The sequence below is a fragment of the Nelusetta ayraudi genome, unplaced genomic scaffold (assembly GCF_046127955.1).
Source record: "Nelusetta ayraudi isolate G7.1 ecotype Tasmania unplaced genomic scaffold, CSIRO-AGI_Nayr_v1 ptg000172l, whole genome shotgun sequence".
Classification (NCBI taxonomy): domain Eukaryota; kingdom Metazoa; phylum Chordata; class Actinopteri; order Tetraodontiformes; family Monacanthidae; genus Nelusetta; species Nelusetta ayraudi.
Window position 1 is genome coordinate 221,027 of NW_027466221.1, and position 25,034 is coordinate 246,060.

General features: G+C 49.1%; 1 protein-coding gene across 9 annotated transcripts in view; it reads left to right on the plus strand.

Moving 5' to 3' along the window:
- Nucleotides 1–3,302: 3,302 nt before the first annotated feature.
- The window catches only part of LOC142880780 (protein sidekick-2-like), a 194,852-nt gene continuing 173,120 nt past the window's right edge, over nt 3,303–25,034 (plus strand). For 5 of the 9 annotated variants that reach the window (XM_076014713.1, XM_076014718.1, XM_076014714.1 and 2 more), the window contains exon 1: nt 3,305–4,242. In XM_076014713.1, the coding sequence (XP_075870828.1) occupies nt 4,155–4,242 (88 nt within the window). In that variant the 5' untranslated portion in view covers nt 3,305–4,154. Of the gene's footprint in view, nt 4,243–25,034 lie in introns of all 9 variants that reach the window. The other 4 variants (XM_076014712.1, XM_076014717.1, XM_076014716.1 and 1 more) reach the window with 3 other exon arrangements.

Consider the following 25,034-nt stretch of genomic DNA (forward strand, 5'->3'; position numbering starts at 1 on the left):
AAAAGTTGCAAATGATCCCTCGTTGTGGGACGACGTTGTGGGACGACGTTGTGGGACGACGTTGTGGGACGACGTTGTGGGACGACGTTGGGGGACGACGTTGGGGGACAACGTTGGGGGGACGAGGTGGCAAAGAAAATTCGCAATATGTACTTCAGGAAAAATATGTATACTTGTATAAAAAATATGTATACAGTATACTCTGGTAAAAGGAAAAGTACTGATTCAACTCATTTACTCAGGTCAAAAGAAAATAGTACAAGTTCGGAAATATAAAAAGGAAGAAAAATTGCCATTAATGAAACAACACATTGGTTAATTATTTTTGCAAAAATTAGAGAATAATCTGGACTGAAATTCAAGTATTTGCACTTTGTTTCTTCCCACCTCTGCATCTCAACTCAAGTGTGGATTGAACAACGCTGCATAAATTTCTTTCCCAATGAGGCTCAACGTCGCTTAAACACTGTTGGCTGCTGCTGCTGCTGCTGCTGCTGCTGCTGCTGCTGCTGTTCAGATGGTCGTCGACGCCCCCTCGGGACGCTGCGAGTCTTCCGGACTCCGTAAGGGGAGGTCAGGGGAGGGAGGACGGTGACAGATCTTTGTTGTAATTGGTCCGTGTGGTAATAAGCCTGCGGGCCTCCTGCCTCGGTTCCGACCCATTAGACCCGGGACACGGCCAGTCCGAGCGCCGGGAGGCGGGACCGAGTCTTTGTTTTGGCCACATCAACATTCTTAATGAAGCGCCAAGCGGCAGAACCATGTGACGGTGACGGCGTGAGAGTCGTTTCTTAAATAACATCCAGCCTGCAGCTTCGTGTCGGAGTCCTCGTCTCCTCCACTTCTCACTCAGTTTTCCAGCCTTTCTGAAACTTTTGACTGGGGTTCAATGCAGCCCCTTATGTTTCCTGATGGATTGGTGAGTGTGTGTGTGTGCGTGCGTGTGTGTAGGCAGGTATACTTCACAGCTCTTCCCAAAGCACTCAAGAGTTTTCCCTCAGGTCTTTCTTCTTCTCGGAGGTTTGACCTGAATCTTTCAATCTGGGCAGCCGACCGACCGACTCTCTGTCGGAACGCTGGTGATTCCGACTCATCTCCGATAAAAGAATCCAAACAGCCCAAACCGAGGCAGATCGGAGCTGCTGATGGGGGGGCTTTTGGTCTGAGAGCATCTCTGCCCATGATTTTCAAACATTGATGCCCTTTGTTGTTGAGAGACGCCTCCTCTTCCCCTCCTCCTCCTCGGCTGCTGCTCTCCCTCTCCGTCTCCTCCGGGCCTCAGGAAGACGTGGGCGGGGCTTCACCTCTGAGCGCATCGTTCACTTTGTTGGTCAGAATGAACGGGATTGACTCGACATGGGTAAAGATGCAGCTGGTAGGAAGAGTTTGAAAGGGAAAAAAACACATACTTTATTTATTTATTTTTTTTTAAAGTGTTGGTGCGTGAGCGCAGTGTGTGATTTGTCTTCAGGATGGCTGCACTGTTGAAGCTGCTGGAGATTCATATTCCTGCTTCATTTTCAGTTTTAAAAAAAACTCAATTCATCCTAAATGGGCTCAACTTGCTGCAGTGGGTGTTTCAGCCTCGAGTGTCTGGAAGGAAGCCTTTGGAAAGAAGTGGGCTGAGCTTCCGAAAGTTGACTGGACTGAATTCACGTCCAGCACTTTTAAGCCGACCAATCAGGTTTCGCCTGGTGTCTGCGGCTCCAGGCTTCTGTTTCTGTTGTTCTGTGACTTTAAGGGAACTCTGGTGAACCAGTCGAGAGCAGAGAGGAGGAAGAAGGTTGTTCACTGAGGAAAAAACAAAAACAAAACACGTCTTTATTGTGTGTTTTGTTTGGTGAAGCCGCCGTCCACCTGCTTCGTCCTTCTCCAATGCGGCGTCTTGAAATAAACAACTTCCTGGTTTCACATGGAAAGGAAGCTAATTGGTTGTGCCATGTGACTGTAGCTGCGTTTCCAGTACAGTTTTCCGCAAAATGAAAGCGATATTTCTAAAATTTCAACAAAATACATTTGCGATTTGCAGGCGTTTCCATTGACTGGTGTGAAGTGCATAAGCCGTAATTCTCGTAAAATATTGTCGCGTAAAAACCTTTTAGTGATATTTGAGAGTGATGTTTTCCATCATTATTTGCCACCGTCTGGCTCCAAAACCATTTTCTAAATTTGCCTCGTTTTGGACTTTAAATGATGCGGCTGTTTCATAAATCGGCCTCTGCTCGTCGCCGCTGCTGGTGGCCTCAACTCATCTGTTCGCTATTATCGTTGGATTGGACAGTGAAAGGGGAAGGTGGGGGGGGGGGTTGTGCTGTCGGGGGTGCTGCTGGTTGAGTCTCCTCGCTGCGCTTGCTCACGTGATGACTCACCATTTTGTGAGAGACAGAAGCAGGTTTTCTAGTTTCCAGCCGGAGCGGCTTCTCTCCACCCCCAGGGGGCGCTGCACCGTCACCTCCGAGCCAGGAACATTTGCTCTGTCATGCTCTGCAGTCCGGGCCCCTCAGCTTGACTGATACAGCAACAGCATTGGCTCAGTCCCCTCCATCACCTCCTCCCACCCCGCCCCCCCTTCTTATTCCGCCCTCCACTCATTCATTTGTCACCCTCACCACCTCCTCCTCCCTCCATCTCCTCCTCCCCCCTCCTGCAGAGCACGGACAAGATAACGTGCGGCACTTTCAGCCTGAGCCAGCATGAAGACCGAGCACAGCCATTTGTGTCTCTCTCCATTCGAGTCATGCGCCTCAAACAGCACCGGGGAATTACATTACACAGCCCGGAGAAAAGAAAAGCAAGCAGCGCTCGGTGCTCAGAAGGACGCCACAATAACACAAACCCTGCCAGCAAAACGCAGGCAAAATGTGAGTTCCTGTAATGATGCAATTGGGGGGTAAAAAAAAATGCTACAACCAGGATTCAGGCACATTACACTTCACACACACACACACACACACACACACACACACACACACACACACACACACACACACACAGGAAAAAAAAATGTTTTCCCCCCTCAGGCCTTCTTCCTCAGCAGCTCTCCGCTCCAAACCTTGGCAACACAGGCAGAGCGCGTGTCCCTTAAATCATTTTAACAATGGACTTTATAAACCCCACCTCCTGGTGATGTCGAGAGCGATGGAAAAAAGAAAAAATATATATCTTCCCCAGAAAACTCTGGGTTTGCTTTGCGCTGTTCCACACTCGGCCGCTTGGTGGCGACCTGCGCTGCGCTGCTGGCACGTCCCCATCCGGCGGCGGCGCTGAGCGGAGCCCGGGACTCGACTCGACTCGTCCTCGTCTCTTTGGACGCACGCACGCACGCACGCACGCACGCGGTCTGCTCTCCTCCTCCTCGCGCCGTGACGCCGTGACTCACAGCCGCGAGGAACTCCGTCCCCCCCCGTCCCCCGTCCCCCCTCCTGCGGGAACAGCCTCGCTCTTCTCCCGCCGAGCGGCTCAACTTCTCCCTCCAGTCCCCGGTGCGCCTCCTCCAAAGTGCGGCTGCGACCTTGAGAGCCGCGGATCGCTGCTGGAAAACTCCTCGGCTGGCGGAGCGGAGGAGGCTGAAGGAGCAGAGAAAGGAGGAGGAGAGGAAGGAGGAGGGAGAGGAGGAGCAGAAGGAGCTTTGGACGGCGGAGGTGGTAGGGGAAAGTGCGAGGAGCAGCTCCGTCACAGGTGCAGCGTGTTTGGATTTAACCTGGATTCATCCGAGGGACTTCACGCACCAAGTGAGGGCTGCACACTCACTCCCACATGCAAGGTTGAGTGCGCGCGCGCCTGTGGACGTGGACCTTGTCAACTTTATTTGAGCTGAAACACACACACACACACACACACACACACACACACACACACACACTCTCTCTCTCTCTCTCTCTCTCTCTCTCACACACACACACACACACACACACACACACACACACACACACACACACACACACACACAACACGGACTTTCCTCTGGCCGGTGTTTCTCCGGATCAGTAGCAGCAGCAGCAGCAGCAGCAGTTTCCCACTGAAGGAGATCCGACAAGAGGCATCAGGACCTCGGCGGAGCAGCCCGGCCGGGACCCGGTCGATTCCCAGCGGCAGGCGGCCACCTCGGCTCAGCTCAGCGGGCACTTGTTGTCCGCCGTGCCCGGCTCGGCACCATGTCACGGGGCTCCTGCGGCGGATCGATGCGGCGCGTCACATGGATTTTATGCGTCTCCTTCCTGGTGCAGGCGGCCGAGGCTCAAGGTAAGACAGTGGCGACTCTCCACGCGCGATGCCCTCATGTGTGTCCCTTGGCTCGCGCCGCTGGGCCCCCCAGCCCACACACACACACACACACACACACACACACACACACACACACACACGGTCACGGCGATGAAACACCTTCGGTTCGATCCTCCACATGCACGCGGAGCGACTCGCGGCTCCAAACTTCACACGATGTGCCACCAAAGATTTGGTTTAATTTGTGCCAACGACTCGCTGTGTCCAGAAACTTCATATCACATTTATATTTAACATCAGATGTAGCCAACAATGCGCATGTGCCTGGTTGATAAAGAGAAATTAATTAAGGCAGCGCCGGGAACGAAACTTTGCCTGCGTTAAATGAGCGAGTGGAATCAAAGACCTTTGGTGGAGAGAATGAACCGGTTCTCTGAGAAACTGTTTAGTTCCACAGTCCAGCGCAGCGGTTTGAACTGGAATAAGGTTTTATTTTTGGTGGTGGTGGTGGTGGTGGTGGTGGTGGATGAATTTAAACAGGAGTGGTTGCAGCTCAGCTGGAGAACAAATCAGACGAGCCCTGCAATGTTCCCGGAGACAGTGAGGGTCTGTGGTGGCCCGTGGTGGAGCTGCTCTGCCTCTCATCCAGAGCCCGGAGCTCCGTCAGCAGGACGCCACTCTGGATAATAACTGTGCAGTTTAGGGACCTCGCCCCTTTCTCTCTCCTCCACAACCCCCCTTATTCAAAATGGTGTCATCATTAAGGGCCTGGAGAGGGAAGGTGTGTATGTAGTGTGGTAAACCTTGCCATTCCTCCCTGCCGAAGACCGCTCCAGAACTTCCTGTCGGCTCTGCTGAGGCGGTTGGAAATGAGCACAAAGACGCCTCGGAGGCTCTGCTGGCAGGAAGTGACAGAATCTCACCTGTCCAGCGGCGCGGCAACGTGTATGTGTGACTGACAGTGAGACGCTGTGCAGTGATTTTGTGTGTAAATTGGTGTGTCGCCTGCTCCTCCTCCCTGGTAGACGGACTGGTAGCTCTCACTCAGTAATAGCATGTTGGGGGAGATGATGGGAGGGGGGGGGAGAAAAAACAAACAACCCGAGCGGATCTCTGGGTATGATCCATGATTCATGAGGACACGTCCTGGTGCCTGACATTTACTGGGGATTGATACCTACTTGCGTTCTGACAGGAGGGAGGAGTCCTGCTGCTGCTGCTGCTGCTGCTGCTTCCTGCCTCTGGAGCTGCATCTCTAGCCTGTGTAGGCTGAGGAACCTGCAGTGCATCACCATGGGTTCCATCATGGGGTTACTTCTACAGTATGGCCCCTTGAAGCATGCGCAGTAGCGTCACTTCCCATCATGCCTCTGTAACCCATGTGAAGCATCAGCCAATCAGCACCGGACGAGACACAGCACGTACGATGCTGTGGCGTACTGGTGTTTCTGGCCTTTATCTTCAAAGTACAAGAAAGAACAATTTATTCTGAACCGTATTCCAGATCGGAAACGGACTGTCAGCTGTTAATTTTTGTATTGCAGTCCAAACAGAATGCTTTTTTGGGCTGACGTTATTTCTTCCCTCCCTGCATTACCTGGAGTGGCCACTGGGAGGGAAAATACCGCTGCGCAGCGGCCTTGGAAGTCCAGTATCCAGGTCTTAAAATACATGAACGTAAATGTTTGTGCTACACTGCAATAGAAGGCAGGTTTACGATTCATTTCTCTGCACTTATGTAAGCAGGCAAGTAAGTGAAGGAGGAGGAGGACATGATTGACAGCAGAGCTCCTCTCTGATGCAGAAGGTCCCTTTGCCTGTTTTCCCACATATTTTCTGTGTGGATGTGGTGGACGGAGAAACACCACTTCTCTCTCTCTCTCTCTTTGCTCACTGTGTTATTTATTTGTTTATTTTTTTGTGCTGTACATCCTGGAGCAGCGCTCGGATTAGCATTATGCACTCACTCCTGGGTCGCAGGGGGGGATGAACATGTTGCCTTTAATTGGACTCTCTTCAGTCCGTTCCCAGACAGGCTCATTGAAAGTGACCCCGGCGTGGGCAGCCGCCGCTGCCGCCGCTCCGTGGCCGTGATTAAAGAACATGATGAGGCAAGCAGCGTGCCTCTGGATGGACATGTCACTGTGGCTGCTGCTGCTGCTGCTGCTGCATGCCTCATTTTAATGACCACGCTGCTGAAATGTGGCTTTCAGATGACGGGCGGCAGAGCGGCGGCTCATCAGGGGCCAAAGAGCTTCGACGTCTTGCTTCGGGGAGGTGGGGGAGGAGGGGTGGCGGGGGGGGGTCGAGGGATTATCTCTCCGCCTCGTCCACCATGTCACTCATCACCACCCTGCGCTGAAAAGAACATGGAAAAAAAATCCCCGAGATGATAAATGAGCCGTGGTGGCTGAGTGATGGCTGTGGAAACGGACGTGTGTTCTGTCAGTCAAGTCCAACTTCTCAAACCTTTAAAAGTCTATTTACGGTCACAAGCTGCTCCGGGTTTATGCTCTCAAACACGCCGCCCTCTCAGCTTTGGCCTGGGAATTGTGTGTGTGTGTGTGTGTGTGTGTGTGTGTGTGTGTGTGTGTGTGTGTGTGTGTGTGTGTGTGTGTGTGTGTGTGTGTGTGTGTGTGTGTGTGTGTGTGTGTGTGTGTGTGTGTGTGTGTTTGTCGTGACGGTTTAGGGACCGTCCCACCGCTCACTGTCGCTGATTTACAGCAGCTGTGCTCAGACAATGCTCGCTGCCGTCGCCGATGTCACGCCCCGCCCCCAACACGTCTATTTTGGAGCTGTGAACTGCAGGAATGTCACACACACACACACACACACACACACACACACACACACACACACACACACATATGTCTGTGTAGAGATTAGTTTGACTGGACGTCTATTGCTAATTATAATTTTAGTGTTCAATTAATCTGTCAGTTTGTTTTTTACATTAATCAATGAATCCGATAACAGAAACAACAAAAAAACATTTATTTCCATTTCATTAAAAAATGGAACTTGTGCAAATTCACATTGCAGAACATCTTCAGAAACATCTTGTCTCATAAATTAGTCATTTGAAAATTAAAAATCTGTAATGGTATAAAAAACAAACACACATGGATGCTTTACATCTGCCAAACACACAGGCAGATTTGTTTGTACATTATTAACACCACATTTTAATGTTCACACACACACACACTCCCACTCAAAGTCTTTCACTCACTGCTCTACTACCATCATAAAGACGCTGACACTAACGCTAACTCTAGTTCAATTAGCTTTCCGTGATTGTCGAGCTGGATAACCAGTGAACTGGTGGTCGCAGGCCTCGTTCTGTCACAGGTTAACGTCCAGGCGGTGGCCGGGGACTGCTGGGGAAACGCCCCTCCCTCACCGAGGTGTTTGCATTGTCTGTTTTCATCCTGGAAGGTTGTCGGCTGCAGCCGCAGCACGAACCTCCAGCAGCTATTAGAAGTCATCTTCACTCTGCATCTGCTAGAGCTGTTTGAATGAAAACAGGCTGCAGATGGGGAGCGCCGGCGCCGGCGTCCCCATCAAATTGAACGCTTTCCTTATCGCGGGCTGACAAAATGGGACGCTTTCTCATCGGAAGCATTTTACGGCTTTCAGAGGAAGTGGTCTGGCCGCCGCAGCTGCTGTGTCACAATCTCTCGCCTCTTTTATTTCCAGCGAGGGGTTTTTTTTTTCCTGGTCACCTTGACTGTCAACATAAATCTGGCCTGCACTGCCGCCGCCGCCGCCCCTGGCACAGGCTGGTCGGCCTCCAGCAGCGCAGAGTTTAAACACAGACAGCATATGTGGCCCAGGCTCAAATTAAAGTTATTGATCAAAGGAGTCGTTGATCTTTCATGTGAGTCACTCCGAGCAGCAGCACGAGCAGCAGCAGCAGCAGCAGAGAGAGAAAAAAAAACAACATGTGATTCATTATTCAGTTCCCCACACGCAGCTTCAGTCCAGACCAAAGCTCCAGTTTGACCAGACTGAAGGCAGTCCGACCACCAGCCGTGCTGCTCTATCGTGTCAGTCATGATCAGCTGATTGAAGCTCGAAGCCCGTGGACTGTTTGCTGTGTATGTTCTAGTCTTGCCAGTGATGTGATTCCACGTTTACATACTCATTGATTCGTCATTAGTGTGTGTACAGTGCCGGCTAACAAACATCGATATACCGAAATGCTCCAATCCTCATGAATATCAAAAAAAATGATTCATCTTTTCGGTGCTAAATTCAGATATATTCAAGAAAGGAAATCGCAGCCTCTGCCAGCCAATCACCATTTAACATCAAAATCTAAAGTTCAGTTCAGTTCAGTTGGTTTTCTCCTGATTGTGCAAAGCACTTTGAGACCCCTTTGGTTTTGATTTAGCGCTGCACAAATATAAGTTAAAAACAAAAAAGGAAATTTAAGTGGCTGCTGATTGGCTTTCACATGATGGATGTGTCATCAACGCCAAAGATGCTGAGTGGCTCCACTTCATGAAGGTGGATCAGAATCAAGGATGGGAAGACAACAAAGTGGATTTGGAGGAAATTCTGATTTGAATCAGCGGCAAAAAAAAAAAAAAAAAAAAAAAAATTGTGCTGTAAAGACAACAAAGGAATCAAAACTGGCATAAACCTTTGGAATGGAACCCATCCCTACGTGTTGTCAGTCACTTCAGTGAATCACTTGACACACGTTTAAAGTGTAAGAAGTTACAAGTTAAAATACAGTTTAAACTGAAACATTGTGACTGTGATGGATGAAAGATTTCTTCCACACAGTCTCTGGACGGGGATGAGAGTTTTTGGCTGGGTAAGTCTCAGCTCCCCTGGGCTCCTGCTGCATCCGTCCGCCCTGCCGGATGTGCTCTGTGCAGCCTCACCTGCATCTAAAAAACTGAACCGACTGTCAGTTCAGTCATTTCAGCAAACGACTGGCCAGCCAGTTGCTCAATGTCAGCTGATTATGATCAGGTGAGCGATCGATCGATCGGAGGCCCCCTAATTAATACACCCACACCGGATTGATTAGATTTCAGCTGCAGTCCTGGTTGGTTTGAGTCAGGTGGAGTGTTCTTGATCGACCTACGGAGGATCCGGAGCCGACGGCAGATCCAGGGACAGCGGCGGTGGCACCATTTTCATAGGCACTGACGGGGTGATGTTTTTTTTGAATGAGAAGCCGAAGGCGGAGTATAGGCTGATTGAGATGTGAAGGCCATATGGAAGCTGCTCAGGGAGGCGGAAGTGTCTCCAGACGGCAGACGCCCTGGTTTGTCACACATCCTAATTGACAGACTGGGGACCTCTCGCTTTCCTTCAAGCAGCTTTTCTTTCCTCCAAGATAAAAAGAAAAAAAATGGAAAGAGGCCGTCTCGGAATTCTGCAGCGGCAGGCTTTGGCAAAAGGTCACACATATCACTTTTAGTATTGAGGGAAGGGGGCGGCTGGCGAGGAAACTAATGGACGAGGTCCAGTGATGGATTTCTCCGAGGCTCGGCTGCAGCTTCGCTCTGTGAAATGTTCAATAAAGCAAAAAAAAACTTTCAGCCCAAGGTCGGAGCTGGTGCGAAGTCCGGGAGGGACCTTTTGTTGTTTCCCCCCTCCAGGAAGCTCTCAGAGTGGGTCTGGTCTCATCGATTGGGGACCCGCGCACCGATTTGAGTCATTTCAAGTTGAGGAAGTTTGCGGTGTGTCTGAGTGGTGATGCTTCCACACTTTCTTCATACACAATGTGTAAAACGGTCGATATTAAAGGGACGTCAGGTCGACGACTCACTGGTGAGAGTTTTCAGTCCCCCCCAACCCTCCCAGAGGAGTCGTGCCAATACAAAAGTCTCCAGCGCTTAACTCCTCACCTGCTGGTAGCCGTAAACAGCTCAGCAGCTCCGCGTGCCTGCTAGGGAGCGGCGCCGACACCACGTCATTGTCAGCGTGGCCCTGACATGTCCTCGCTGCCGCCGCATTGTGTTGATGTTATCAGGACCCGTCGGCTGATCTGCTCCGTGAAATTGTGGGGGAAAATAACATGACGCTACACTTGCCGTTTTTTTTTGTTTTGCCACATCCTCATTTTTTCAGCCTTATGTGCCGCGATGCCGATGGAAAGATGGGCCGATATGTCATACGTCTTCTTTTTTCTTTTCTCGGAATGCAGCTCGGCCCGTCGTCGTAAATATCCAGAGTAATTCTGCAGTTTAGCGCCGTCACAGGCCTGTTTTGTGTGTGTGTGTGTGTGTGTGTGTGTGTGTGTGTGTGTGTGTGTGTGTGTGTGTGTGTGTGTGTGTGTGTGTGTGTGTGTGTGTGTGTGTGTGTGTGTGTGAGAGAGAATTATGCAGCGGTGCGCTTCTACCTTGATTCACACAGACTGCCGATGGGATTTTACACACACACACACACTGAATGAGTATCCCGGGGAGTGGGGGTTGCTCTCCGGTTGTCTCGCTAAAATGTTGAACCTTGTTTAACTCTGGTTCGATCAAACGCGGCAGAAGCGCTAATTCCTTCAGGATTCCCTAGGATTTCCTCGGTATTCCGGCCGTGGTTCCCGGTGCCCGGCTGAGTTCAGTCCTGATTATTCCCCCTGCAGCTAAATGACTTTTGGACTGGCGTACACACTATTAAGACATGTAGTGATGCAGACAAGCCCCGGAATAAAACCCTCCCCAGGGTTTCCTTCCACTGGAGCGTCTTGTTCATGTCACTGGTTGGAATTAAGTGACGCCAACGGCTCTTTTGCTCCACGTTTTTGGTAATTGGCCGTTAATGGACACGAAGAAGTGAAGAGAGAGAGAGAGAGAGGGAGAGAGAGAAAGAAGTGAGTGATAAACTAAAACCTGGATGACTTTAGTTGAGCAGAGCTGACGCACAAAAACACACAAAAACCCGCAGCAGGGTTTGGCAAGTCAGTGTTTTAGAAAAAACAAAAGTGCTGGAGGGTTAAAAGTCCTTAGAGCTTCTGCAGCAGGTGGAGAGAAGGTCAACCTGAATCAGGTGGGAAGACATGAGGGTGGAGCTTCCGGCTGCTGCAGCCTTGCTGCAACCACGCTGGTTTGCTGCACAGTTTTTATTTTGTTTCGTGTGTTTATCTCCCGAGGAAATTCTAGTAGTTGAAGTCCTAAAAAACTTTTTTTTTGTTGTTGAAAAACAGAAGTTATACAACCCCACCCCCTCCACTGAAGAGAAACTCGAATTTCTGAAATGAAAAGAATTGGATTCTCTCTCTGAGCCGGTGTCACCCGCCACACAGATTGACCAGAACAGGAAGTGCTGGGCCATGACAAAACGCTTCCCTTTCAAGTCCCCCAACTGTTGGTGGCCGCTGTTGAAAATAGTCACAAAGGCTCCTAATTGTCTGTCGTGGTGGGTTGTGTTCCCCAGACTGGAACAAGGACGGCCAGGCCTGCTGGGAATTCTCAATTAGACGCCGGAGGGTCAGTGTGGAAAAAAAATCCCCAAAAAATAGGGCACTGAAGTTTTCCTCCACAAACACAGGAGGCGCTCTGCTCCACCTGAACTCTGAATTATAACTGCACTCAGAAGGCTCAAACTAACCATGACCAGTCATTGGCCAGGTGTCCAGTGTTTGTGACTTCTTGTGAGATTTTGGGATGCTAAGAACGAACAGGTGTGTGTGTGTGTGTGTGTGTGTGTGTGTGTGTGTGTGTGTGTGTGTGTGTGTGTGTGTGTGTGTGTGTGTGTGTGTGTGTGTGTGTGTGTGTGTGTGTGTCTTTGCCATAAATCTCCAGCTTGACCGAGGTCGCTCTGAGGGTGGACTGAAGGATTTACAGCCGCTTACGGCTCTTGCACCTTTTTCATTTTTTCCATTTTTCATTTGCTGGTCAAAATGAGCAGAGCTGATACACAAAAACACCCACAAAAACCAGCAGCAGCCATCAGCCTGTTGAACTCTTTATGTCACTGCTGACGAGTCGCAGCAACAATAGCTTTGATACATTTATTGAGTCGTAGATGAATTAGCCAGAGGTGTGTGTGTGCGCGTTGAGGATTTAAAGGCGCGGCCCCCTGCAGGCCGCCACTGGCTTGAGCAGCCAATCAATGGAAGGGCCCTGGTGGAGTGGGCGGAGCCCCGGATCGATCCTGCTGACAATCACAACATGTGTGGTGGACGTCTCATCAATGGCCCTCCCCTCCCCACCCGCCTCCCCCTCCTCCCCCTCCTCTTCTTCCTCCGTCCTGGGCGGGAATCACAGGATCTTCCTTCCCGGTCGGATTAATCAGCACTAACCATATGCTGCCGCGGGCAATTATGCAGCAATTTTGACCAGGGGAAACAGCTGTTGCCATTTGAAAGGGTTGGAATTGGCCTTTAATTGCCTGAAGTCTGATTTGTGGGGCGCTTTGATTCGATTTGATGAGAGTGAGAGAGTGAGAGTGAGGGTAAGCACAATTTTTTCTGTTTTATATTATATATGATATAATGTTAATAATGACGAGGACGTGGGGAGCGTTTCCTGCTTCTTGCTTCAATTTGCGACAGGATGAGAAGCTCGCAGACGATGAAAAGCGCTCAATGTGTTTATTGACGAGGGACTGAATGACTCGTCTTTGTTTCACACTCGCTCGTCTGATGACTCGTCTGAATGTATTTATTTATGCCCGGCGCCGTCTTTACACTCACGGCAAGCCGCTAATCTCTCCGCCCAGAAGGAGGCTGGAAATTTGTGTGTTGGCTAAAAAAAATCCTTTGCCTTTGCCATCCTAAAGATTCACCAGCAGCAGCTTCTCTGTCTGGGTTTCATGTGGGTTTTTATTAAGAATAGAACAGGAACTGGAAATACTGTTAAACTATGCATTAAATAAGAAAACTCAACACGCTCAGTGGAACTTAAAAATCGTATATTTTTCAATTATAAATGTTTAACAAGGAGGAATGAGGCAAAAATCCAAAGAAAGGGTGCTGCCGACTTAATGATAATAATGGTAATGGTGATATTGACTCCTGGCTGGTTCTGCCTGGTTCTGACTGGTTCCCTGCTGGTTGGTTTCTGATTGGTTTGGACAGGTTTGGACCGGTTCTGACTGGTTCTTGGCTGGTTATGCCTGGCTCTGACTGGTTCCTGGTTGGGGTTGACTGGTTTTGACTGGCTCCTGGCTGGTTCTTACTGGCTTTGTCTGGTTCCTGGTTGGTTTTTACTAGTTCCTGGTTGGTTCCTGGTTGGTTCTTACTGGTCCTGACTGGTTCCTGGCTGGTACCTGCTGGTTCTGACTGGTTCCTGGTTGGTTTTTACTTGTTCCTAGCTGGTTCTGTCTGGTTCTAACCAGTTCTGGCTGGTTCCGACTGCTGCCTGGCTGTTGCGTTGCTGTTTCAGAGGATCACAGATGGCTGGCTGGATGTCGGAGGAGCTTTTAAAAACCACGATGCGACGCTTTTACCTCCGTAAAGAGAATGAAGGCGTCTGTGTGGGAAGCCGCTGTGACTGGAGGATCCGTTCAGTTTGTGTCACTGTTGTCAGGCCGCTCATGCAGGTGACGCAGACTGCGCAGCGACACCATGGTGCAGCGCTGCCGTCGGTGAGTCAGTGGAGGAGAAGAGGTCGCAGCTGTGGCAGCAGAACGTCAAGCGCAGGTCATGAGACGCTGCTTCCTGTTCGATACGAACGTCAATGACCGCAATTCTTCTATGAATCTCATACATTTTCTTTTCAAACGCACCAAATCGCTTTCTCGCAACGTTTTTCCAGGATCTCCTTTTTTCGCGCCATCAGCCAAAAATCGGAACCGTGATCTGCGAGCTGCAAACTCTGCTGCGGTGAAGAAAAATTAGGTGTCTTTCTCATGCATCATCCTTGTGAGGCCTATTTTTTTTTTTTTTTTTTAAGATTTTTTTTAACTATGTCCATCCTCCCTCCCCCCGTCTCTCAGTGATACAGTAAATGAGTTCTCTCTGGCACAGCCTTAAAAAAAGAAGTAAAGAAAAAAAATGTGAGAATCTTGCTTCTGCTTTCAGCGGAGTTTGAGAAACATGCTCTCATTTCCTGGTTCCCGGGCCTGTTTTGATGCCGGCGGGCCGCTCTCGGGAGATTTGAGGCTCGGCTCCCTCAGAAGAATCGTCTCACATCTCCGGGAAAAGAGAGAAAAAAAGCAGGTTCCGTGGCACTACTTTCACATTGATCACGGCCCCCTCTGATATTGCTTTAGAAAAGTTGCTTTGACTCCTGCCAAACAGCGTGTAAACAGCGGCCATCACTCGCATTATTATTAGGCCTTCTTTCTTTCTTTTTTTTTTTAAACTTTTTTTTTTCCTAGAGCAGGTGGACTTGTTAAACGTCTCTGTGTGAGAGGAGGGCGACCAGTCGAGAGAGAAGAAAAAAAATGAAATAAAAAAATGAGATAAAGGTGTCGGCGGCGGTGGCGGCGAATCAGGAGCCGCCTGACGTCCCGACAGGACCGATGGAGCTTCGCTGCTCCTAGATTAACATCTTCATCATCGGCCGCTTTGATCAGCGACTCACTGAACACCCGGAGCTGCTCCAGACCCCTCAGCGGTTGGCCTCCACCACTCTGCACTCATCTCACACGCACACACACACACATGCGCACACACTCAAGTGCCCTCCATCCATCTTGATTTGTCAATAGTTAGAGTTTTAATTACACCTGAGTGCCACCGCAGATTATCGATTCTCTGCAGCTAATTGATTAATCACCGCGTTCAAGGGGCCACTTTTCCCATCAACCCCCCTCATCTCTCATTTCGCGCAAAGTCGTCATTTTCACTCTGGGTGACGTCGCGCTGACGGTGCCGCCTGCAGCCGCTGTGCACTCGGCCGTTCCTGATTTGTTAAAGTGGCAATTTTTGTTTTAGTTCACCACGAGAGAGCGTAGCAGAGCGCCGCCTGTGAACACAAAAACAAAGAGGCTGAGATCACCCGGCCCAATAATCCCTCCTCAGAACATACGTGCTTCTATGTAGCTAACTATACACAAACTATAGTAACTACATAGCGACTCATTAGCCAAATTTCAGACAACACTCTTGGCGCTGTTAACAATCGCGGTGGAATGATGGGATTTATTGCTGAAAAGTTGTACAAAGGTTGTACACTACTCTCGGTGACGCATTGTGGGATACATTTGAGTTGACTACATGGTGAATACCGACTCGCTCAGACACCACTGCGAAATGGCGCATTCCCTAAATGGAGGGTAGGGGGCGTTCTTGGACACAGCATCTGTTACCACGTCGTGTTTCCAAGGAGACAACTATCAGTGACAATCCGACTTTAATTTTACTCTTCCAGAACCCCCCCACCCCAAAAAAAAAAAAAAAAAACTCTTACGTATTTTAGCTGTAGTTGCCCGTTGGTAGGCAGGTTCACTGATAGTTGTCCCCTTGGAAACACAACATGGTAGCAGGAGGTGCCTGTCTGGAATTTGGGTGATAGCAGCGTCATTTTTGCAAATACTTTGTAGCTTGCTAGCCCGGATGGAGGCAGTTGGTTCTTACCATTTCAAACGGCGGTGGGGCAGCTGAGGGAGGAGGAGGCGGAGGTTCACGTGCACTATATCATGCACGCGCGGCTGGTCCTGGTTGTGTAAATAAAAGCACGTAAAGTGATGATGACAGAGGCCGTTCTCCACCGAGGGTCACCGAGGGTCACTGTGGTGACCTTGACCAGGATGAGGATGTTTTCCAAATGTCTCTCCGTCCTTCTTCACGCTGTTCAAGACGATGGCGCAGCTGCACCCTCTCCCCCCACCTCCCCACCGCCACGAGTCTTTAAACCTCTTAAAAAATGACAGGAGTGTGGCGGCGTGTATCGCGGCCAGCCAGCCGGCGGTGGAAGCGGCCAACTTTAAAGGCTAATTTCACACTTTCACCGTCTCGTCAAATCCTGGCAGCATTAGCGGGGTTGTAAAAAAAAAAGAAAAGAGAAAACATAAAAGCGGAAAAAAACCATTGTAGAATTAAAAATTCCATTAAGGTTTTTTTTTTTCTGTTAAAAATCCCCATCACATTGGTGCGCTAACGCAACATGCATGTGCACGAAGATGAAGATAAAGACTCGGCAGTCATCAGTGACGGCGTTCATGTCGTCACGTCATGAATTATGTGCCGACGTTTTAAATATTTATCGTGAGTGTGTGTGTGGGCGGGCTGGCAAGCGTAAACAAAGGAGCTAATGAGTGTTTTGACAGTGTTAGTTTCTTGTGGGGCCGCGGTGGTGTTGTGTCGTTGCATGACGATGACTAATGGTTGGAGAGAGAGAGAGAGAGAGAGAGCGCAGCAGCCTCAGCAGTCGCTCCGTCACTCCGGCTGTGACATCACAGGCTTGAGAACAAAAGTCAACACAACCCTTGTTGTCGCACATTTTCCTGTTGCTTTGTTCCTTTTCCCCACGTTTGTTTTCTTTGATTTCGTTTGTTCGTTCTTCATCCTCTTGGATTCTCTTTGTCACGCAGAAGTAACAAAACTTCTTCTTGTCTGCAATGATTTCAGTTTGGAGCGAACGCACTCGGAACCCCACCACCGTCTCGCTGCTGGCTGGTGAGTCACACCGAGCTGCAGCAGGTCACATGTTGAAATGAGGCGGAGACATAGACACAGAATAGCGCAACACAATTGACAGTTTCGTCACTCTTCCACTTTGTACCTTTGCGTTAATCTTTTGCAAAATAGACCCTGGAGTTTCTTCTGTCTTTGAGTCTGGCTGAACAACCTGAGCAACCTGAGCTGAGCTGTGATTGGCCAAACATCAGGCTGCTGCTGCTGCTGCTGCTGCTGCTGCTGCTGCTGCTGCTCGCACCGTGTGGCACATGTGTGCAGCAGCAGAGCACTGCTGCCGTGATAAACAACACAGAAGAGCGCCGTGGGGGTCGCTGTTCCAAACACAGCAAATACAACCAAATGGCACACACACACACACACACACACACACACACTCGTCAGCGCTGTGTCTTTGTCCGTCTGTGTCTTTCTCCTGCGGAGGGATTCAGGAAATGATTGTCAGGATGCAGCGTCTTCATGGTCCACAGGGGGTAAACACGCAGACACACACCAGGCCGATGAAGAACACAAAAGGTTTGTGTGTCTTTCAGTCCTAAAAGCACAAATAATGGTAAAAAAAAAAACCAACAACAAAACCCATCAACACAAAAAACAACCTTGCAGACCGGAGTCACGTGACGTCTGCGATGAAGCTTTGTCCTCTCGGACTCTCGCTGCTCGGCTCGGCTGGCGCGCTGGAGACACACTTTTCCCTCGTTGTCTTTTTTTAAATCCTCTTTAGGAAAAAAAAAAAACATGTTTATTTTCCAACCACTTGGAGTTGATGGAAATGAAGATGATGATGTCATCACTTTGTCAGAGCAGAAGATCTCAACTGTCTCCTCCTGCTCCTCCTCCTCGTGGTTTCTTCAGCAGTTGAACCAGTTGAACCTGGTAGCCTTCTGTGACCACGCCGGCCTTCTTTGAATGGATGACTGCCACCATAGTCATAATAAATCTTTCTGATGCAGATCGTGGACTTTTGATGTTTTATCTTGGCTCGCATAAAAAAAATCTAAAGTTTCTGTGCGTCTGCACTGGGTGAGCAGCAACATTGAAATGAATGGGATCCATGTTGGATCCTGGGGATTTGATCCAGTCGTCACAACTACGGCAGCCCCGAAGGACCCAAGTTTTATTTTAATGGACGCTGGCATTCACCCTGCGTCCTGCTCTCCCTCTCTCTCTCTCTCGGTCTCTGTCTTTCTCTCTGCCACTAAGCTCGGAGGGAACATGAAAGAGAGAGAGAGGGACACACTCGACCCTCCAGCATCATCAGACCATCTCTGATGTCATCATTAGACTCACCGCCATGTGTGCGTTTGATTTTGTCTGCGTTTTTTCTTCTTCTTCCATTCCATTCCTGTGTGTGTGTGTGTGTGTGTGTGTGTGTGTGTGTGTGTGTGTGTGTGTGTGTGTGTGTGTGTGTGTGTGTGTGTGTGTGTGTGTGTGTGTGGCGTTCCCTCCGGTGAGGCTTGTGAGGGCGCCGCCCCCTTTGTTTGATGTCACTTCTGTTTTGCTGCTCTGATCTCTGTCAACCAATGGCATCGCTGCGCCCCGTCTCTCTCTCTCTCTCTCTCTCACTCACACAAACACACACACACCCGCTGTGATGGAGACCATTTATCAGAGCTCCCCTCTGCATTTTATTCTTCTTCTCTTGCAGCACAAAAGGCCAATTTTATGTGTTTTCATTAACAAAACAATCATTGACAACTTGATAACTGCTGGAACAGTCTGTGTCTCAGGTTTCAGACCTACACAAGGTCACATGACCATCACAGTTATCCAGTCAGCCTTCCATCAGTTGAAGGCAAAGGCTGAAGATCTGCTGCTGGTGGAGAAGAAATCCAGAGCAGCTCTTCTTCTTCCTGTCCTGATGATCCTCTGATGGTCCAACCAGTTATCAAGTGATGAGACGGAACGGAAAGTGATTTTTGTGGCTCCAGAAGAAAATCTGAAGTCATGGCACTCCTCAGATAAGGAGGAGGAAGGAGGCAGGGGAAAGGAGGAAGAAGAGGAGTTGGGGCCGGAGGAGAAGGTGGAGGAGCTTGTTGTGTCACATGATCAGCTTGGATTCTGTCCTCGCGCAGCGCCGAGTCCCGCCCACACAGCGAGAAGATGCTCAGCGGTTGGAGGACATGATTGATCAGCCTTAATGGGGGGAATAAGGTGGGCGGAGCCATTAGTTGTGTTCTAAACACGTCAGTCTTTGTGCTCTCTGAGTCCTCACACACCGTCTGTGGTGCGGCCCTGGCCTCCGACTCTTCTGTTTCTTCCTCGCCGGTGGAGGAGCAAGCGCCCAAGACGGAGCGATGGGAGGATTGAGGGAGACAGGAGGTGGAGGAGGTGGAGGAGGTGAGCGCAGCGGGCGCTGCCGCCGCCGCCGCTGCTGAATCCATGAAGGATGAAGAGAGAGAGTCTGCAGGGACTAATAAAATCAAGTTCTCCCAGATTAGTCGGCTAATAGAGCCGCTAGCCACAGTCTGAAAGCCCAGGTTCCCCTGTGAGGTGGCGGTGGCGGGAGGGCGGGGGGCGGAGCCAGGAGGGCGCAAGCGTCAGGTGGTAACCGAGCAGCAGCTGCTGCTGCATGCGGGGGCGTGGGGAGGGCGGTGCCTAACTGACATCAAAGGAATCTCCCAGCACCTCCCACCTCAGGCTGAGCAGACCAGACCATTCATTCATATGTATTCATATTATATGATATCATATTTGTTTATATATTTATATATGTGTATGGATGTATTTAAATGTGTACATACATACACCCACACACCTATATACACACATCCTGCCCATGTCAGTGATCAGCGACTTGCTTGTGCGTCTTTCTTCAGGATTGTCTTCATCCTCCTGCTACAAACACTTTGATTTAAACTTCTTTGTGATTGTGATTTAAATGTTTCATTTTAAACAACAGCTGGAGCTTCCGGCTGTGCAAATCTTATTTTCAGTTTCAGCTAACGACGCGTCTACAGACACGGCACCATGGCGTTGTGTTCTCAGGTCCAAGGCTCTGGGTTCAGGTGTTCCATTTTCTTTTAAGGCTTCAGGGGATTGAAAAACGCTTGTTTCACCACTTACTGGTTGAGAAGAAGGAACCTGAAGTCAGTCTGGGACTGGTCCTCTGTGACCTCTGTTGACCTCTGTCCTGTTTTTCTGGCCGTTGGTAACGCAGCTTGTCGTCGGTTGTTGTTGTTGTTCTGCTGTTTGAGGCCCCGACTGCCTTTGTCCAAGTTCACACAGCGTTTCTTTGCCCGTATTTTACATATTTTGTAATTATTTTTGCATGCCTGCACTTTGCCTGGTTCCGAACCAAACTTTGTTGCTCCTGTTTGACCCACCCGCCTCTCCTGTCAAATCACTTTGTTGCTCTAAAGGCTTCTATGCAAATCACGTTGTTATTATTGCTTGCCGCCTTTGATCTGGCGGCGCCGATCACGCTCATTAGGCCTGTGAACGAGCGCCCTGAGCCGTTTGTGGCCTATTAACGAGGTTGTTTCAAGTTACAATGAGGCGTAGCTGTATTTTATTCATTTATTTATTTATTTATTTATTTATTTAGTCATTTATTTATTTTCCATTGTGACAAATGTGCCTAGTTTTTTTTTTATTTTTTTTATCTGCCACCTTTTGTGGGTCCGAGCACGGCTCGGAGAGGCAAAGCGTGGCATGTGACCCCATGTTGGTAGAGCTGATGTGCTGGTGTCACAAAGGGGATGGAGGTTCAGTCTAATTAAGGATGTTATTTCCAGTCAAAGGAGTGAAAAAGAAAAAACGTTGGACTGAAAAATTCATTCATTCAAAATTCAATTTAAAAATTTCTAGTTATGTTTTTTATTTATTTATTGTATCTATGTTGTTGTTGTTTTTTTAACAGCTGATCTTGATTCCAGCTTCAGCTTTCAGCTCAGTGTTTGGACTAAAGATGATCTTTGTGTGTCTGCACATTTTCAGTTGACACGATTAACAAGACATCATCAGCCGATCTCGTTTTTTCCACTGTGGCAAGTTTTAATAAACACTAACACACCTGTAAAGCAGCTTTTTAGTATTTTTTTTTTATTTTATTTTTTTAGCTCCACACTCAAGCCTCACTGCTTTCTGATGGTTTCCCCAGAGCTCCCTCTGGCTCCGCCCACAGCCCGACTTTAAGTGACTGAGCGACAGGACGCAGAGTGAAGACCTTTTGGCTGCAGTAGATAATAAATCAGCCACTGCTTAACTGACTGACTGCGACTCCATCAGAGCAGCAACCAGACGCACGGCGGGACTGAAACCAGATCAATGACCGCGTGGGACAAACACACTGAGGAGGGAAAACAAACCTGCTCGCCTGAAATCCTGGCAGAGAAACAGAATCAATGTCTGATTATACTGGAAAAATATGAAGACAAATATCATTGTTTCTGTTTTGCGTTGCCACGACGCAGAGCTGAAATACAAATATTAGGGGCTGTTCAGCAGCTCCGCTCAATTCATCGCTGTGCCCTGGAGACATGACAGTCAGGATTTTTTTTTTTTCAGTATTTATTATCATTATTATGATTATTATTATTTTTCCCTCCTGTTATTGCCGATGCACTCGGCTGACAGGAACCCTGTGGGATCAATTCATAACTCGCCCAAATTGCATAAACTGGGGGGTTGTAGCGTCTTTACCCCAGAGGAAGACACACACGCACACACACACACATACATTCACTCCTCAGCTCCTTGCTCGCCGCACATGAAACGAGCCCCTCCCCCCTCAGATATATGAGTCGTTGACACTTTTCCACGTAATAAATTCACGGAGAATCTTTTGTCATTTTTTTCCTCTCCTTTCTCCCTAAATTTAGCTCAGTCTTTATCAGAGGGAATGAAAAGACGGAGCCGCGCTGCCAACAGATTACCGAGTCTGGAGCCTTTTGTGCCTTTCATGGGAAAAATGACATTAATTGAGGCCGTTTGCGTTGGCTAATCATCAGTCACACGGCCGCCTCTTCATCCCGGAGACCCGCTGACTGGCCCTCGCTGCCACCGCCTCCTCAGGGTTCCCACCTTTGACCTCCTCCTGGATGGAGCTAAAGAAGAGCACATTAATAAAGAACGAGCCTGTAGGGCGGCGCTCTGATGATTAATAAGCCTCGGTGCTGCCGTCGCAACGCCGTTAAAGGGCCAGTTCAGAATTTCTGGACCTTGGACCTCATTTCCGTGCGAGTCGTTTTCAACACGTTGTTTCAACACGTTTGATCCAGTGCTTCTAGTGGAGCAGAGTTGGCTGCTGCTAGGCTAGGCTAGGTTAGTGCGAGTCAACGGTTTCTTCTGAGACTAGTTTCTCAGCAGCGGTGTGTAACATCAGTCTACCGCTGCCATAGCCTATATACTGCCAGCGACAGGAAGTAGAACTATGTAGCCGGTGAGAAACTAGCCGTTCAAAATGTCACGCGGATGTTGCGATGCAGGGCTAGTTTAATTTCAGTCTGGCGTTATAATTGATTTTCCTCAGCTCTTACTGCAGAGTGGGTAAGATGGTTTTTATTAGCAGGCTAGCAGAAACCGTTGACCAGCGCTAGCCTAGCACCAACAAACTCTGCTAGTAGACTAGATGGACTGAATGAGATATGTTCAAACATGTCTCTGCCGATTTAATGGCAACTCATAGCATAGCATGGAAATGAAGCTCAACGTACAAAATTCCCAACCAGCCCTCTGAGTCCTGATTGGCTCTGGCAGCTGGCGAGGACTTCCTGTGTCCTGTTGATCCAGCTGCTATTTCCAAGATAAACAGCCGTTTAGACACAAACGCACGCACGTGTACGAGACTTTCTGCAACAAATCTCCTTGTCGCCTCAGTTTCATTGCTGTGCTGATAGTTTTCGCCGCCCCCAGGGGGCAGCGCGGCGGCTCCATAATTAAGATTTTTTTTTTTATTTTCTTTTGCTGCTTCAGTGTGGTTGGGATTAGGGCTCGATAGCGGCGGCTGCTTCACTTGAATATATTTCAGCCTCCCCTCAGGACGGCTCCTCCATTAGGTCCCTGTGAAATGGCTTTTTGTTTACTCATTATAATTTTAGTTCTTCTGGCTGAATTTTAATTAGTTAGCCTAAATAGGAGGAGAGAGAGAGAGAGAGGCAGAGAGGGGGAGAGAGAGGGAGGTGGACCGGGGAGATGATCCTCCTGCTCTCCTGAACACACTGCGAAACAGTGTGAATGTGATTATTACGGTTTCACTGGTGGATTTATTAGTGGAGTGACATAAAATCAGTAGAAAACAATTTCAATTTTGATTTGCTTTAACCTGGAACCACGGTTTTAATTTTCTTGCATCATTCTGAATCTTTCCATTGAACTAATTCTAATTCTAATTAGTAATAATTAAATACTGCTAATTAGTGCTTTAAACATGACCCATGTCTTTCTGTATTACTGCATTTGCAGCTTCAGCAACCGGCAGAGAAAATATGATGGCACTGACTCAGAAGGATTTTGCTTTTTGTTTTTTTCCAATGAAACACAATGAGATCAAATGGTAATTAAAGCCTGCTTAAGAATAATCGTTAAAGCTGGATGGATGGATGGATGGATGGATGGATGGATGCTGATCAGCAGTGAGCTCCTCTCAGAGATTTTAGACTTGACTGCTTCCGTTTCACAATAGTTGATAAAAGCATTCCTGTTGGACTCCTGGGCTCCTCCTCCTCCTCTTCCCCGTCTTCTACCTCCCCCACCTCCTCCTTCTTCATCGTTCTCCTACTCCTTTTTCTACTTCCCCTCCCCCTCCTCTTCTTCCTCCTTTTCTACAGCCATGTCTCCTCCTCCTACTACTACTCCTCTCCCTCCACCTCTTCCAACTCTTCCACCTCCCCTCCTCCTCCTCCTCCTCCTCCATCACTTCCAGTCTGTCAGTGTTTGGTTAAGCGTCGATCTTCCACGTCTCGGCCTGCTGACTCGTCATCTCGGCAGCTCGGCTGGTCACCGTTGTTCTGCTCCATTTCCTTGGCAGCGATCACACTGTGGGAATCTGCGAGGGTGTCGGGCCGCGGCTCATTGCACCACGGCGGGAGCCATGTGGAAACAGCGTGCACGCTCCTCGGGCCGGTGGGGGAGGGGATGGGAAGGGGGGGATCATCTCCGAGTTGTGGCTCTGACACTGGCAGCAGGTTTCTCGACTGAGCTCATTTGTCACCTTGTGTATGCGGGGAAAAAAATAAATAAAATAAAATAAAAAATATATATATATATAAAAAAAACAAACAGGTTGCTGCTAGACAAAGAGTGGGAGTCGGTGAGCTTGTTATGTTCTGGAAAAGAACGCCAGTGAGGAAGAGGAGTGGTGTGAACAAACAAACAGATGCAGAAGAAAAAGAAAAAGAAGTGAGATGGAAGGAGGAAAAGACGTGAAGCAGCCAGTCAGACTCCCAGCGACGGGGATATAATCGGCAGCTCTGGTGTGTGTGTGTGTGTGTGTGTGTGTGTGTGTGTGTGTGTGTGTGTGTGTGTGTGTGTGTGTGTGTGTGCGCGCGTCCATGGTGTATTCAGTGGCTGCTCCCATCTCTGACCCCTTCCTACCTTCTATCCTTTCCTGTATCGATCCTTCCTTCCTTCCTCCCTCCTTTCCTTCCTTCCTTCTTTTCTCCCTCTCTTCCTTCCGTCCTTCCCACTCTTTCTTCCTTTGTTCCAATGTTCAACAGAGATCTGCTATCTTTCTTTCCTTCCTTTCTTCCTTCCTCCCTTCCTGCCTTCCTTCCTTTCCTCCTTCTTTGCTTCCTTCCTTACTCCCTCTTTCCCTCCCTACCTTCCTCTCTTCCTCCTTCTATACCTCTCTTGAAGCCCTCCTTTGTTCCCGTGTTCGGCAGAGATCTGCTCTCCAGTCTGAGGGTTCGCCGCTCATTAAAAACTCGGCTGATTCTCGACTGACCCGCAGATCGCCTGCTCCATAAGGAGAAAAAAAAGAAACTTCTCCGCTGCTGCTGTCTCATGCTGATGGAATCGCCTTAACAACGCTACGGATCCACGTCGGAATTCCAAACTGCTGCCGTCTGGGTGTCGTCTCCACATGTTTTCCCTCTTCTTCTCTTTCCCTCCCGGCGCTCCGGCCAGTAATGAGCTGGTTTTGGTTTTCTCCTCCTGCCACAGGCATGTTTTTCATCCCGTCTCCGTCCTCCATCCCCCCGCTGGCCTTCTGCGGAGCAGCCAGGCCCTTGTTTTCTTCTCCTCTCTCTCCCTCAAGGACTTTCCAGGTTTTTTTATTCTTCCACCACTTTATTATTTTCTCCCGTCCAATCAACCGTCTCGCTTCATT